The 16,949-nt window shown below is 47.4% G+C and overlaps 1 protein-coding gene across 3 annotated transcripts in view; it reads right to left on the reverse strand.

Annotated features, from left to right (window-relative positions):
• SGPP2 (sphingosine-1-phosphate phosphatase 2) overlaps window positions 1-16,949 on the reverse strand; it is a 110,592-nt gene that overhangs the window by 18,564 nt on the left and 75,079 nt on the right. For 2 of the 3 annotated variants that reach the window (XM_040639904.1, XM_040639909.1), the window contains exons 3-4: window positions 12,814-12,993; window positions 10,162-10,251 (exon numbers count right to left, since the gene is read on the reverse strand). In XM_040639904.1, the coding sequence (XP_040495838.1) occupies window positions 10,162-10,251; window positions 12,814-12,993 (270 nt within the window). Of the gene's footprint in view, window positions 1-8,889; window positions 9,495-10,161; window positions 10,252-12,813; window positions 12,994-16,949 lie in introns of those variants that run through there. The other variant, XM_040639906.1, reaches the window with a different exon arrangement.

Genomic DNA, 16,949 nt, shown 5'->3' on the forward strand with positions numbered 1-16,949 from the left:
TGCAATATTCAGACTAACAGATGAATCTTGTCAAATCCAATTCAATAAACTACAAAGAAGTAAAAGAGAAAAAACTGTTTTGTGAACCAATTACAGATGATGGTCCGTGCCACTTGATTTTTTACCATTCACTTACCGCAGGCACTCTGGTGGGGACTATCAGGCGGGGCGTACAAAGGTGAGGAAAATAAGATTCTTAGCCTCAAGAGCCTAACAGTCGAAAGGATGAATTCAACCAACCACATGCCCGTATCATAGCTTGCTCTTACCGCTAATGACGCCATCTTTATACATCCAAATGCGCGATGACCTAAGAGACTTTGAATGAAAATCTCTCAAGTGTTCTTACATCTACTGAAATAGAAATATGTGTCGGTGAGTTAAAAGAAAGAAAGGTCAGGAAATTCACATTCTTGCCTTTTCTGTTGGCAAGACATAGGTTTCCCCAGGAGGCCCACTTCTTGGAAATTACCATGAGCAGAGTTTTTCAGAGTCTGCTTAGAAGAAACTAGATGACAATGGGAGCAAGGATCCCAAAGCCTGATGGAAATGGTCAGCTGGTCCCCTGTGTCCATTCCCACCTCCCGCTGAACTGGAGACGTGGAGAAGTTAAAGACGCCATTCCCGCGGCTCTTCTGGAAGTCAGGTCCCCCCATCCAGGTGCCCTCGTGGAAGCCACCTTCCTCCGCTGCTTCTGTGACCCGGCAAATCCCAGCAACATGAATTGCAGCAGCTTGTCTAAGGATTCCAGTGTCTAGTCACCAGCTCCTAGTTTTCTAGAGGCATCTGTGGCTGTGGTTAGAGTGGCTGGACTCTGCCTAGCATCGGTTCATGTGGGTGGGGAGTGTGAGAGGCAGGGGTCATGAGGGTGGTGGTGGCTTTGTCACCCACTGGTGACTTCTGGGGGGACAGCAGCAGCAATGGGCTCTCTCTGCCCGTCAAGCCCTTCCAACATTCTGTGAGCACCACGTTCCCCGTGTTTAAATGCCCTTTGCTAAAATACCTAGAGTTGATTCTCCTCTTTTACTCCATTAGAGAGTCTTAGGTTGTGTTTTAGTTTTTAATTAAACTCTATGGTTAATTAGCACTTACCAAGCGCCCATCCATAGATGTCAGGACAGAGGCAGTCCAGAAACACACAAAGCAGCAAAAAGAAGTCATACATCAATTTGAGATCAGGAATTTTCACAGGAGTAATCGAGAGTTGGCCAGAGAGAGACCTAGAATGCATTTTAAAGTGAGCGCTTAGAATTTCCTTCACTGTATAAAACGGGATAGAGCCTTGGGTGGGTGAGCCACGTTAAACTGGTTTCTTTGACTTCAACGTTCAAGAACCTTGATAGACTCCTGTGTATTGGGCCAAGGAGGGGCAGGAGGCCTGGCACAAACTGCTTCCAGGATTTTTTTATTCTTACCAGAGAATCTCATGGGACAACTGTTCCGTGGAACTTTGCACAGAATGCAACAGAGAGGAGTACCCTGCTTTCTTCACTTGACACATTTTAACAGATTTCTATGTTCTGGAACTTTTTTGAACAATTGGAGTCTTTCCAGCTTTTATCTCTGTGTGAGTTATAGCTCTCTCCCTCGCCCCCAGTCTGCCTTTCTCTCATATGTAGGAATATCATTTTTAAATTTACATCTACTAAAATTCACCTTGTTCGGTTCACAGTTCCGAGTTCTGACAAACGCACGGGGTTAGAGAACCACCACACACGTCAGGACACAGGACAATGGTGTCGTCCGCCAGACCCCTTCATGCCTCTCCTTTCCAGACAGGCCCTCCCCCACCCCTAACTCCCCACAACCACTGATCTTTTGTCCCTCACTACAGTTTTGCCTTTTCCAGATGTCACAGAAATTAATCATACAATATACAACCTTTGAGTCTGGCTTCTCTCAGTGAACATCATTCACATGAGAACCAACCGCTAAGAGTTTGCTCGACGGTTCTGCTGAGTGTAATCCAGCCTGCGAGGTACCAAGGTTGCTTATCCATTCACCGCTTGAAGGGTATCTATCTGGGTTGTTCCCAGTGTTTGGAGATTATGAACAACTGCTTTGTCAAGAAATACTTAATTATGTCATGTTAAATAACTGAATGTTGTTCCAGATCCTGATGGATAGTTAGTTTGGGAAATTCCTTCTCGTTGCACATTTACATTATTTTTCATGCTGCACTATTTTTAAAGAACACGACCACCGATGTGGTCAATGATTCTTTAGGATAAATACCTGGAAAAGGTACGCGTCACACATTATACTGCTTTCGGTACATATCACATCAAAAGGTCCCGTTATGAGAATAGCCCATTACTCAACTCCTTATCATCAATCCATTTTATCTTTCACCAATCTCGTGGGCAGAAATTTTAAAATGACGTCTTACTTTTACCTGTCTTTCATGACTTCTGTTACATCCCTGTAAATACAGGTGGGATTGACTCCTTATGCTTACTGGACAGTTCTACTTTTTTTTCTTTTGGGAATTACCTCTTCTTGTAATTGGCACGCTGGTCTTTTGCTTATTGATTCCTTATAATAATAGTCTCTCATTTATTGCATTTATGTTTTTGACTATGACTTTTGATTGTTTTTTTAAATATACCGATAAAAACGTACGTAGTCAGCTCTTCTAACTTTTCTTTGTGGATTGTTACATTTCTCATCATGCCTTTTCCTATTTTAAGCCTCTGTAAATATTCATATTTTCTTTCTAATTTTTCCAGTTTTTCAGACAGGGTGACGAGTAATAGAGGCTTCCTGGCTGAGACCAAGTCGCCTCACCTTGAATGCCTGGATTTGTTTCTGCCTCTGCGGCTCTGAACTACCGATGTTAAGTGTACAGGATTCTTCTTCTCTGAAGGGTACAACTGTCGTCTGAAGGTGAATAGTGAACTGAACTAAATTGGATTTTTTTTCCTTACGATTGCATTTGATTTAGAAATAGGTTCCATTCTCAGGTGCCAGTGGTTAGTTGGGGATCACAGCAGATCATTCCACCTCCCCTTCCCTTTGTTCCACTGGTGGGACAAACCAGTGACAATGGAGAAAACTGCAAGGAGAATAAAGTACATTGGCAAGTGTGTGCCAGTATTTTCTGGAATGTCATAGCAGCAGTGAGCATTATGGGAGAAATTTGTATTTATATATTTTTCCCAAGGGGCCAAAAAATCTCTTCCAAAAATCCTGTAAAGAAGGGCACCTGGGTGGCTCAGTCAGTTAAGCATCTGTCGTTGAATTAGGTCGTGATCTCAGATTCCTGGGATTGAGCCCTGTACGGGGCTCCCTGCTTAACAGGAAATCTGCTTTTCCCTCTTTCTACCTCTCCCTCTGCCTGCTCGTGCTCGCTCTCTCTCGAATAAATACGAAATGAAATCTTTTTTAAAAAATCGTGTAAATAAATGGGAAAGTCTGACTCATTTTACAAAAGTTGATCGTATAGGTTTTAAAGACAGCTCATTTTCTGTTAAGAGAGGCAGACGATCATAAGCTTCTAGAACGCCTTCACCCTTCGATGAAACTGTAGCACGTTGTATATCATCAGAAGGCAAGTACCTCACAAAAGAAACGTATGGAGACTGGGCTTCTACGGAAGGTTTAATCCAATCCCTTGCTCTTACGACTAACTGGAACTCACCTAAAGCACAAGTATAACCCCGTAGTGCTAGCTTGCAACGCTGGGCTCCCTGCCTGGATGTGGCTTTTTTATTTATTTGGCACAAGTGAATGCCTTCTCAACACAATCTAGACTTTAAGCATTTATCTGAGCTCCCTTTTCAGCAGTCTGGGATTTAAGGACACTTCTGGGATGTTGTCACTGACCCGTTTTCCCCATGGCTACCTTGCCTGGCCAACTCCACCTCCATGCACCATCTCTGTAGCTGCCAGCCTCATCCCCTTGGCTTGGCTGCCCAGCCCTGAGCCTCAGAGAGTCAGGGTAATGGTCAGTTAATTGTCACACGCCCTCAGGTCTGACAACCTAGAACACTGGAACAGCTTCTGGGCCAACCAGTTTCTACTGCAGCAGGAAGGACGGACACGGCTTCTGGTCTGAGGCAAACTGGCCCCATGCTAGCCTGTGCCTGCCTGTTTCGGCCCTTTACATTTCGGCCCACTGCCCACGAGGGACCTCTGGCCTCTGCATGATTCCAGGATTCTAGCGCGTGGACCACCTTCTGTCTTTGCCTATCTTTGAGGGGCTGAATTCGAGGCTCAGTCCAGCTCCCCTCCTGGATTCGGAGCATTCCCAGCTAGCCCACTCATCCCACACTCGCAGAACAGACAGAAAACGGAGCCCCAACTGTGGCTTTTTGGACAGTGTGGAGAAAGCAGATAAAAAATTAATTTACCTATGTTTACTGTTAAGAACATATACCACAAGCAGCCCTTGCTGGAAATGCCCTAACTTCAGTTCGACTAATACAGAAGCATATGATGTCTTCAGTTTCCCTTTATATCAACCTAACCAACGGCACTTCTCCTATAGTGGTTAACAGATAATGATTTATTTCGTCTTAAAAAAACACAACAACTTTAGGGGCACCTGGGTGGCACAGCGGTTAAGCGTCTGCCTTCGGCTCAGGGCGTGATCCCGGCGTTATGGGATCGAGCCCCACATCAGGCTCTTCCTCTATGAGCCTGCTTCTTCCTCTCCCACTCCCCCTGCTTGTGTTCCCTCTCTCGCTGGCTCTCTCTCTGTCGAATAAATAAATAAAATCTTTAAAAAAAAACAAACACAACAACAACTTTAAAAACAACAGAGGATGAATGTTCTATCATGAGTCCTTATTACCTATGAAACTAGAAATAATTTTCTATTTTAATAAAAGGGTAAAAATATGTCTCTCCAAGGTAAAGAAAAACCAATGTGTAAAATAACCGGGGTACTCAGAAACACAACCAAATTCCCTTTTTATCTCAGTAACTAACTTATCCTACAACAGAAAGTGAGGCTTAGTTGGGTAGAATTCATATTACAATTAGCTTTCTTTTCCGTATTAAAAAGGGGAGTTTGAAGTAAGGTTCTTTTTTTTTTTTTTTAAAGTAGTTTCAAAGAACTTGGAAAAAAAAAAAAAACAAAAAACGCCAAGACGGCTCTACTCCAAAGCCAGAACACAGTTTTGTATGGGCTGCAGATACTTTAATATTTGAGAAGCCTTTTCAACGTTCTCCAACTGCAACCAAAGCTAAAGCAATAGTAAGAGAACAAAATAAATGAGTAAGCAAATAGAACCCAGTATCTATACAATTATCCACAGATCAAACAATTAGGAACAATAAAACAGAACAGCATTTCAGCTAATACAAGTTCAAAATAATGGGACAACCATTCACCAACCTAACAATAACAATTCTGGCTAACTTTACTGTTAACATATTGGGGATAATTGCCTTATCAGTCAAAAGACTTCAAATCAATCAATTCTGTACAAGTTGATTAATTTCAGGCACTGAAAACTGAGCATGAAAGCTTTTTGATTTGCTCTCATCTTCCTTTCCCCACATAAACAAGCATAATGCCTAGTTTTTGAGTCCTCGAAAGAGCAGGAAAATGCAATAATGTCGATGTGGAAAGGATACCTCTGGGGCTTTGTGTGCCCTCTTCTGACAACAGACCCCTTTCATTTTGGAGAACTGCCCCTCCCCCAGTCCAACCCTAATCCCAGCCCTAACCATCACTGCCCATCACGGCCCCTGCTCCCACAGGCTGGCTCCCACCGCACTGGACCAACCACCGTCCTCAGCCCCCTCACCTAGCGTTTGGTGCAGCAATGGGCTCACTGTCCAGGCCAGGCCATTAGACACTTTCCTGAAATTCTCCCTACTACAATCCTTTCAGGAGCAAAACAGAAAGAATTTAAGCCCAGAGCTCCTTGGGTCTAGCCTCAGAGAGAAGGCAGCCCAAGAGCACGGATCCATCATGTGAAGAGATGTACAGAGAAGCTTAAGGAAGAGTGGGGGGACTTCCAACACAGATCTAGGTCTCAAGTCCCGTTCTCCCAATGGCGACCCACACCTCTGCCCTTCCTACAGCATGGATATAAAAACCAACACATTTTTCTTTAAGCTGAAGTGAGTTTGAGTTGGTGTCTGTTATTTGCACTCCAGGAGCCCTGACCTGTGCAGGTGGTAACTTCTTAGGTTTGGGAATTCTCAGGAATGGTGAACTTACTGGGTTGTCTTTCTAGTTCCTGTTCTCGGGGCATGGCCTCTGCAGCCCACAGGGGTGACTTCTGGGGTCTTGTTTCTGCTCTGGAACCCACTCCTCTTCCTGAGCCTCACTGGTTCGAGGGTAGCACACAGGGCAATCAAGGTTTCACCTCTGGAAATTAAGGTTTTGATCTGAGAGAGAGAGGTTGTGGGGTTCTTTGAACAGTGGTGCTCCGGAGGGACAGGAAGACGTTCTGGTAGATACCCTCATTCTGGCTCTTTTAGAGGTTTAGTCGCTCAAGCCTACCCATACCAAGTTCCATGAGCTGCCCCAATCCAAGACATTCTACCCTGTTTTTTCTTCCTTCTCCCTGCCTCACTGGCTGCAACTGGTTTCAGAACATGAAATTACACATACAAAAAATTGTTTCTGTAAATCGTTAGGACACTTCTCACAATGGGAAATGTGAGACTTCAATACAAGTCATCTTGAGCAATAATGAACTTTTTACCTTGAACAACAAGCCTAGAGGCAGTGTGGCCCCAGGCATGGGGTATCAGCAGCTCAAGGATGTCATCAGGGCCGCCATGTTTTATTTCCGTGTTCTGCATGATCAGTACTGACTTCTCTCAAAGGTCAATTCCCCTAGAGTCCCAGATGGCTGCCGCTCACAGTAGGGGCTACCTGGGTCACCCTTCACATCCAGCAGGGGATGGAGACACTTCTCCGTGCATGGGACAGCATAATCAGATTCGGAAATAATAACCTGGCTATGGTGTGAGAGCAGCTCTGAGACATTTTTAAGAGTCGAACTAATTCAGCTTGATGACTGCCTGGCTTAGGAGTGTGGGAAGGGAGGAGCTAGGGCAGGGCCCAACGTTCTTGCGGAGGCATCTTGGTGGATGGAGACGCCCTTCCCTGAGTGCAGCCAGGGCTGGTTTGGCAGGACAGTGACACCACATGTGGCCCACTGCCTCCTCAGGCTTCATATCAGGCCTGCCCAGGAGTCAGCTGGGGCCTGTCCCCAAAGCCTTGACATCAGGGAGCAAACCCGTCACCTCTGACAAGGAGTGACTTCTTAAGGGGCGAGATAAGTAAACTTCTGTTCTCCCTGAACTGCTTCGGCCTTGTGGGCAGAGAACCATTTGCATAAAGCAGGCAGCCACCTGAATGACGGGTGAGCTGTGAGCGACGTCGCTGCGTGCGATTAGAGGAGTTCGTGCTATGGACGTGGTGGGTGTCTACACAGCATCTGCCTCCACCTACCTTCCCCCTTCCTGCTCGTTTGGTCCAGGCGCAGGCTCGTGGCCAGTTCTGTAGGATAATGAGTCTAACCGTGGCTCTCAACCCAGGTGGCACATTGAAATTTACTGAGGAGTTTTGAACAAATACCAATGCTTAGGGTGTGTGTGTGTGTGTGTGTGTGTGATTTCCACTCTTCAGCTCTTGTGACTAATGCTGCTGGCATGCACGTGGGTGTCCAAATACCCCCAGGGATGTTTGTAAAAAGACTTCCATGGGATGTGAGCCAGCCGTCAGGGTTGAGAGCCAGTAGCGCACAGCAGTCCCGGCGGCTGCAGGGTCTGGGGGAGAGGTTCGCCACCTGGGTCGGCCTGATCCGGCTGCTCCGTGCTAATCACAGTACCCGTCGTATCACGTGATCAGCCGCTCGTCCATCTGTCACCATCAGCACCCAGAAGGGTGAGGGAGGTTCTGTTGACTTCCATATCTCAAGGATCGCGCTCCCAGCCTGGCGCCCGGCCGTCAAGCGCTGAGTGATTGCTCCAGGAAGAAGACTTCCGAGCCATTTGACCGGATCCTACTATTAAAACCAACTGCCCCCTTCTGCTACTAGAAATTATGTGCCATCGATCCCAGGGCCATGCCTCTGGCCCCGCTCTGGCCTGGGCCTGAGTCAGGGTCTCAGACCTTTATAAAATAAAATTGCACGTCTGGAAGGAGCCCCGGGGGGCGAAGGGGGCACAGGGTAGGGGTGGAAGTTGCTACAGCCTGGCTCCAGTTTTCTTCTGGGACACATGCTCCGAAAGGAGCGGCTGGGCCCCTTCCTTGCAGCTGAATGAGAGGCTTAAGTAATCCTCCCCACAAATATCTGCTTCCCTATCCCCATAACCCACTGGAAAAAGAAAAGCCAGACACGAAGCTGTGTTTTTGCTGAGGTGGGTTTTCTGTGCTCTCTACTCACGTCTGCAGCCCCACGTTCTCGTGTTTACACTGTTTTTCATGTTGACCTGAATTCTCACGGTTGGTTTTTTTATTACAGTCTATGGAAATTTAAAAAGTAGCCCCAGATAAAAGAAATGCCAAAACACCCGCGAGACTTCTGCCTGGTTCCATTTTTAAGTCTGCGGCCGTATTTGGAGAGAACCTCTTTCTAATGCGAAGCAGTACTGTGGCAAATGGAGAATGCTCTCCTCTCCGCTCCCCTGTGGGCTCAGAAGCCAGATGCGCCGTGTGACGGGACGGGGACAGCAAAGTCGCGTCTCGGAGGGAGAGAAGGAGCTGGGCTCCTGATTGCTCCTGTAGAATCTTCAAGATCTGGTCAGGCCGGGGGGAGGTGGGGCGAGACGAGCAGTGGCGGGGAAATTCGGGGGCAGAGCTGGTCTTTATTTGAAATGCGGGTTTTCAAAAAGATTTTATTTATTTATTTGACAGAGAGAGAGTGGCCGGCAGAGGGAGAGGGACAAGCAGGCTCCCCGCTGAGCAGGGAGTCCGACGCGGGGCTCGATCCCAGGACCCTGAGATCGCGACCTGAGCTGAAGGCAGACGCTTCACCCACTGAGCCGCCCAGGCGGCCCGGATGTTTGTGTATCAAGGAAAATTTTCGCATTCCTTTGGATTTAAGTACTATGTTAAAATCATCCACCTTGGTCGCGGAGCTGCGGGCGCGCCTTCCGTTTTGTGCCTTACTCCCCTCAGCCGAGGCCCAGCCCTGACTCCGGGGGCTCTCGGCTCCTTGCTGCTCCTTGAGTTAGGGTGTGCGTTTTCCTGGGCGAAGCAGGATGTCTCCGAGTCTCGGGCAGCCACAAGCTTGTTTTCTCTGGGCTTCCTTCCTCCCAGGCCCCTGCCTCCGCTCACTTCGACAAGCTCTCTCGCTACCCGTGTCCACCTCTGCTGCTTCGGGCCTTCCAGCCCTCCCCGCCGCCCCCCTTGCCCCCGCCAACACCAGGCGCCGGGAGGAGAAACAAGAGGGCGGCCTTTCCCTCAGAGGCCTTTTGCTCACACAGGTTTTCAGCTTCATATGGGTAGTAACACGATTAGCAAGGGCCCATTCCTTTGGCGAGACGTCTTTCTTAGGCCAGTTTCGAAGACCGGTAGTGCCCTGTGGGAGACCACGGCCAGCCTTGTGCTCAGGAACTTCATGGCAGCTGGCGAATACGCCAGGAAATCGAGCTCTGAGGTAATGTTAACTGTGCTAACCGTAGCAGCCCTGGAAATTCTGAATACGGTAAAGGGGTAGCTGAACCTTGAAATGCAGGTGGGTCTCTCTGTGCCCACCACCACCTCCAGCCCACAGCGATACGGAAGGAAGCGAGCCCATGATTCTGGGCTCTTTGGACCCATCAGGACCCTTTCCCTGAAAGGGCAGTTGAGATCCTTAAAATCCAGGCCCGTCTCTGTGAGGGCCGACGTCGGGAACCCCATCCACGTGCTCGCCTCCTTGACCCTGGTTGTTTTCCTGCACTGCTCCTGCGTCATCGTTAAACCAACATGAACCTAAATGACCGAGTCTCTGTGGCCATTCTAGCCAATCTTCCAAGTCATGAAGGTCTAGCCCCGCTCAGCCTCCTTGATGTTATCTTAATGATTCATTATCATTATTGTGCAGGGAGCACAAACTAATAATTACTTACCTCGTTGGCTTGTTGGGAAATATAATGACACAGGCAAACAGCTTTAGAAGTAACACAGCGTGAAGAACAACACACTGCTACGCTGGCCACAGTGTTACTGGGACAGTCACCCGAAGCCCCGAGCGCAGGACTTACCAGCACCGTGTGCATGCCCGTGTACAGTCTGCTGAGACAAACCAACGTGGAAAACACCACAGCCATCAGCAGTCCCAACGCAAAGGGATACTGAGTGGGGAGAAGAGAAAACAAGGCGATGAGATCATGTTCACACGGTGTGATGCGGTGGGAGGAAAGGATTCCCACCCAATGACTGCTAGTCTCAACCTTAGTTTCCCTAGACCAGCAGTCTGATGATCTAAAACCACTTGAAACCTGGGGAAAAGAGCAAAGAGAAGGGGAAGACGCCTACGGCATGGTGCTGGGAGGGTTTCACACCATATAAACCTACAAATCAGACATCGTTAGAACTTGGATTTAGGCCTCACGACCACAGACATGGTGCAGACAGTTTTCATGAAGTCAATCGTTCTTTATTCCGACCTATCCTTAGCGTTACATGTATGAAGTGTCCAGTATGGAGCGAGGGGCGAGGCAGATGCACACCCGGAAGTGCAGCCAACGACTTCCTCAGCGAGCGTTGGGTGGTAAAGCTTGGCAACCACAGGCTTCCTCAGGAAGCCCAGGGGCTGTGGCCCCAGGCTAAGAATGGCCCCTTTATATACAGATGTGGAGGCAAAAATCCAGAGTCTACTGCTTCTCAACATTTGCTGGTGGGTAACGACGGCAGCCAGCGGAATCTGGCTACTGCTGAGTCCTGTAAGGAACACAGGCATATTCTCCTTATACAGGAAGACATAGAGACATAAGCCACGTGCTTCACACGCTAATGCCTGTGGTGTCCCACGGTGACAAGAATAAAGACGACAGAGAGCTATCTATACTACGTGAAGCCCTTTAGAGCCACCCCCTCCTCCCATCTTCACACAACCCTATGAAGTGGGTTCTATTATTAGCTCCATTCCACAGCTGAGGAAGCCCTTAACCTTGACAATCACAAAGACACTTTCCCATCCGCCATCCCATTCGACCCTCACAGCAGCAGCTGGCCCCAGAGAGGCCAAACGACCTGCCTAAGGTCAGACAGCCCGCAAAGAGGCAGAACCAGAAGCCCCCTCTTCTGAATCCAAGCCCAGCACGTTCTTTCTGATGCAAGACGGGAGCAAAATCACACATGGTCGTAGGTCCTTTCTTAACAGTTATCATTAACCGGGCCTCGGATTTTAATTTAAGAAAAAGTGTTTAAAATGAGTTCATGCTTTCAGAAATTAGAGTTTGGGCATTAGCCTGAATACACAGTCATAGAATAAACCATATTTAGAACTGTTTACGGCAAATAACCCTAACAGCTAAATATATTGATCATTAAAAATTGAATAGGAAAGATGTCCATAACAGCTCAGGCTGAAAACTGCTGCATCATATGAGCTGAAAAGAGTTTTTTGAGAAGGACCAGGAAGCCTTGAAATGAGTCTATAAACGGGGTTGTTTCTGTGTTCTTGCAGTCAGCTGCTACTTGGGGCTTTTTTCCTGCATGAGGCCTCTCTGGATGCTGAGAGCAGCCCGATGGGGGCCAGCCCTGGGCCCCCGTGTCCTTCTGGGGCAGATGCCCTGAGTATGACGTAGCTCAGAAGTCTGCATTAACTGAATTCGGATAGTACTGGAGATCTCAGACATTTCTGATCCTGGCCTGACTCGTAAGTTACAATAGAAGATTATACCTAGTTGGACATATTCCTTAGACCTGTCCCTTTCCCAGCCAGGAAACTGAGGTCTGACCCCCAGGTGACCAGGCAGAAGACCACAGAGGGAGAGCCAGGACCCAACACTAATCTGGTTCTTGTCCAGCTGCATCAGGCAGACTCCCCAGTTCTCAATAACCTGGAGCAAAGAATGTCCCCGTGTTTTGAGGGTGAAGGGACGAGGTGAAACAGTCCTGTCATTTATGTACAAGATGGCTAGATTTAATGAAATCTACATTGTCCAGAGAGTAAAAGGTGATATTTATTAAATGAAACTCAAACTTGGAGCAAAACTTCTCAGATGGGCAAAACAAAACTTTGCTGCAGTACTAGTCTAACTTTTAAAAGGTCTGACTGTAACTGGCATCTAAGCAGATATTAATTAGGTGAAATTCCTCTATTTGCAACATTTATCAATCTGCTGTCACTTAGAGAGTACTCTAGAAAACATGGAGCCATTATTTCTACTGGTTGAGCCCCAACTAGGGACAGAGGCATCCTTGGGAGCCAATGTGGGACACAGACTCTCTCCTGCCCTGGGCCCTGGGGAGTCCAGCAGGAGGATTTATCTGGGGGAATCATCTCATCCCTGGAGGATCATTTATGAGGACCATAAGCTCCTCCCGTTTGCTGCAAACAGAAGATGAGAGAACCGATCACGTGCTGTCTAGTCGGGCAGCTCAGGGTGACGACGCCTGGTTCCCGGGACAGTCCATGTCGTCTCATTGTGGGGGTGTCATTACTGGGGGTGTTACCTTCTCAATAAGGCAAAGCCTCATTTGGACGCTAAGCTGTATGTCACCTTCTCTATGAAGAAATTGTCACTGATGGCTCAATACATTTTGATCCCCTGTAGTCTTCATTTCATAAATCTCAAAGTCCCTCAAAAAGGAAAATTCTGAAGCAAAACCTCTCTTTGCTGCCTCACTTCATGGATGAGGTTACATAGTGGGGGGGGGTTGTGGGGAGAGGAGTCAGGGGGCCTCACCTGGTACCTGTCCATAGTAGAGATGAGGAGGGTGAAGGATATGACAGTGGCTGCCATCGCGTGGGTAGACGGCATTCCATACTCATCAATCACCCTCTTCTCCAGCTTTACCACGGGAGGGGAGAGAGGACGTGGCCACTTCAGGATGTCCTTGGCCACCTGGCCAATATACATCACCAACTGCAAAACCAAAGGACTGAGGTGAGCCCAACCAAATAAGTAAAACCCCTCGATTGCATGAATTTATTTTGGGGTTCCCAGTCCGTTGGCTGAAATCACCGTCTTCTCTGACCCAGCTACCTGCTGGGAAAGTCTCGTAAGTTGCTATTTTAGTCAGTAAAAAGAGACACAGTCCTCCCGAATTCCAGGAGACCACTGGGCCACTAAGACAGGACATTAACACATAACTTTAAAAAAAAAAAAAAAGGATTGATTTATTTTGAAGAGAGAGAAAAAGAGATCACAGGAGTGGTGGTGGGGAGGGCAGGGCAGAGGGAGAGAATCTTGAGCAGACTCGGAGCTGAGCGTGGAGCCCGAGGTGGAACTTGTTCCCATGACCCTAAGATCATGACCCCAGGCGAAACCAAGAGTCGATGCTTAACCCACTGCACCACCCAGGTGCCCCGACATTGACACATTTCTAAATTTTAGTGCTATACTTAACAAGCATTTCTATACTTCATATGCGTGCCAGGTAGTGTTCTAAGAGCTTTACAGGGGCGCCTGGGTGGCGCAGTCGTTAAGCGTCTGCCTTCGGCTCAGGGCGTGATCCCGGCGTTCTGGGATCGAGCCCCACATCAGGCTCCTCTGCTATGAGCCTGCTTCTTCCTCTCCCACTCCCCCTGCTTGTGTTCCCTCTCTCGCTGGCTGTCTCTATCTCTGTCAAATAAATAAATAAAATCTTTAAAAAAAAAAAAAGAGCTTTACAAATATTCATCCACTGAATCCAGTAACAGCAGAGAATGCAGATGCATTTCACGGCAGAGTAACTGCTGTATATAATAAGTGGAGGACCAGATTCAAACCCGGGGAGTTTTGCTTCAAAATCTGTGGCTGACGCTACCAGGATAATACCTCAAAACCCAGGGCCGTTCTCAAATCAGACAGCCTTTGTGTTCAAGTTTTAACCAGAAAAGTGACTGTACTTCCAGAACTTCTGCTTTAAAAAGTTTTGAATGCCACCGTTACTCCTGATGCATGTAGGTAACATACTGGATAAAACTCAATTTCTTTCGGTCCTCAGGAGCATCAGGAATGAGTATTTTCAACCCTAAAATAAAGACAATTCAATCTACAGTTCTTTCAAATGATTTCTCATGATGGCATGAACAAAGAAACTGCCCCCCCTTCTTTTCCTTAAAGCGCAAGACAGAAATCAGAATTCGGCTTCCGTACCCTTCACAGATGAACAGGACTATTAAACCACAGACTCATTTGGTCAGGGAACGTCACAGGAGGATCTCAGGATCGGTTGTAAAGAGGGAAGCGCAGCCCATTCACTCCAGTCTGCACTGGCAGCTCCAAGTGCGGGCTGAGGGCGGCCAGCGCGCATGCGTTCTGGGCGCTGGTTTCAAAGGCAGAATCTCAGGCCCCAGCCTCCAGGACGGACGGAGTTAGAACCCGGTTGTCACGAGACTCCCAGGTGGTTCGTGTGCACACGAGAATCTGAGGAGCCCTGCTCGACACTGTGTGCTCGCACAGGTCCCTTTGTCATGGGCCTTAATCATAAACCTTCCTGTCATCGTCCTGTGACCCTATTGATTTTACTAGGCCTTTATTTAGCTCATGATGGATGGAGTTCCCTTGCTTTGGAACAACACCCACGGTGCAGGACTATTTCAAAATAACTTTCATTAGTCAGCCAGAGGGCTTTAGGGCTTCCCCCTTCTGGTGCTTTCTTTTAACTCTAATTCGGAGCATTATTCCAGCATAGGCACATCCCCCAGAAGGCGCTGCTCCTGTGTCGCGCCCCACGGCCATTTTGCTCCGGGTTAAAAACCAGGAACCGCTGTCTGTGCACAGCAGGCCAAATCCACAGGCTTTAAACCCTCAGTGACAATCACGGATGCCATAGCTGTGATTTCTAATCGGACTTTGAAATTCAACCTCTTTACCATCCCCTTATTACCAGGAACTACTGTCCTGGAAACCAGCTCACTCTTTTATGTTTCCGCCTCCCTCCTGTGAACCTGTAAAAACCACATCAGACTGACAATTATGTGTGGAGTTGAAAAACTCACAGCTATCACTGACTACCAGGAATGTCTCAGAGCTGCTTGAGATCGATTTCTCAACACTGTCCCTTCCCCACCGGCCGGCAAAAATAAAACACTGCAGGCGTAAGAACTGTAGTTTGCTCAAAAATCCTTAAAATCCTCGGACAGGAACCCTTAAAATCATCAGGAGAAGACAGCCAGGGAGGCCTTCAGACAAATTTTTAAATTGCCTTGAAGTGCACAAATCCCTCTGACTTCGTTTCTGTTTTGCCTTCCATGTTCGAGGGATGTTTTTTAAGAATTAGGACAATTGTTCATTTCCTTTCAACAATATTACCGCAGCATCGCATCGCATCTGATCAATAAATTTCAAGTAACAATTATGTAATGACAGTTCTCTTTAAACAGAAAACAGGGCTATATTTTTCAAGTCCTGGGAAAGGGGTACCACTCGTGGATTGGGGAGTCTCTGCCTTTGCATTCACTACAGCGAAGCGATGACGTACCGAGCCCTGGGGTTAGGTTCCAGTCCGTGAGTGGAGAAAACCGTCATATAAACAGAAGATCTCATCACAATGCAAATATGCTTTGAAAAAAATTATCCAGCGAGTTCTAGGGATATGTATATATGCAGAGACAGAATGAAGAAACCAGAACAAAAACAAAGAAAAAAGAAGTACATACTATATAATTCTGTTTTTATAAAATTCTTGAAAGTGGTTTAACTTTACAGCACAGAAAGCAGACCGAGGGTTGCCAGGAAAGGGGGAAAGCAATGACAAGTGGGCATGAGGATACTTTTAGGGGTGATGGATATCTATCTTAACAATTATGATGATTTCGGCGATATGTACATATACCAAAATATTCCAACTTGCACATTTTAAATATGTGTAAAGTTTGTGAACACCCTAAGAACCGTGGAATTGGACATTTCCATTGGGTGAATTGTATGGTGTGTGAATTATACCTCAATAAAGCTGTTAAGGACACGCAATTTACTGTATGTCAATCACATCTCAAAAAGTGGTTGTCTTCGCTTGGGTTGCCATAACAACCAAACACAGACTGGTTGGTGGCTTATAAACAATGGACATTTATTTCTTACATTGTGGAGGATGGAAAGTCCAAGATCAAGGCACCAGTAGATTTGGGGTCTGGTGGGGAACTGCTTCCTGGTTCACAGAGAGGGATCTTCTTGCTGGGTCCTCACGTGGCAGAAGGAGTGAGGGAGCTCTCTGAGGTCCCTTTTACAAGGACACTCGATCCTATTTGTGAGGGCTCCACCCTCATGACCAAAGCACCTCCCAAAAGCCTCACCTCCTAATACTATCCCATTGAGCACTAGGTTTCAACATGTTAGCATTTCAAAAGTCTTCTCAAGTATGAGGAGATGTATGGGGTGGGCCTGGCCATGAGACACCGTGTGGAAGGGCATCTGGATCTTCAGTCCACTTGGAAGTTCCGGGAAGAGGCGTAGCCAGACCTAATCTGTCCTCTGGAGTCCTGGGCAGAGTGGAGGCAAAGACATCAAGACTAGAGGGGAAGGAGACCAGGGAAGAAAATATTGCAAAATCCAGGTGAGAAATAAAGTGGGATCAAGGTCAGCAAAAGTGGGGCAGCAGCCAGATCACAAAAAAAATTTTTTTAAGCTGGAAAAATGCTGAATAGGTTTAGAAGTGTTGGAAGAATGACAAGTAGAAATTATTTAAATAAGAGAGGGAAAAAACCCACGGAAATCGGTGGGCTAGGAACCCAGAGGTGATCGTGTACATGGAAGTGTCTAAGTTCAGAAGAGCTAAGCCACTGGTCCTCACAGGGAACATATGGTTTCCCAGGAGACACTCCTGGTTAGCTCGATGCTGGGAGGCCCTACCGGCATGAAGGGGCCGGGGGGGGGGGGGGGGGGGGGGGGGGGGG

Source organism: Ursus maritimus, unplaced genomic scaffold (genome assembly GCF_017311325.1).
Source record: "Ursus maritimus isolate PB19 unplaced genomic scaffold, ASM1731132v1 scaffold_1, whole genome shotgun sequence".
NCBI classification, from domain to species: Eukaryota; Metazoa; Chordata; class Mammalia; order Carnivora; family Ursidae; genus Ursus; species Ursus maritimus.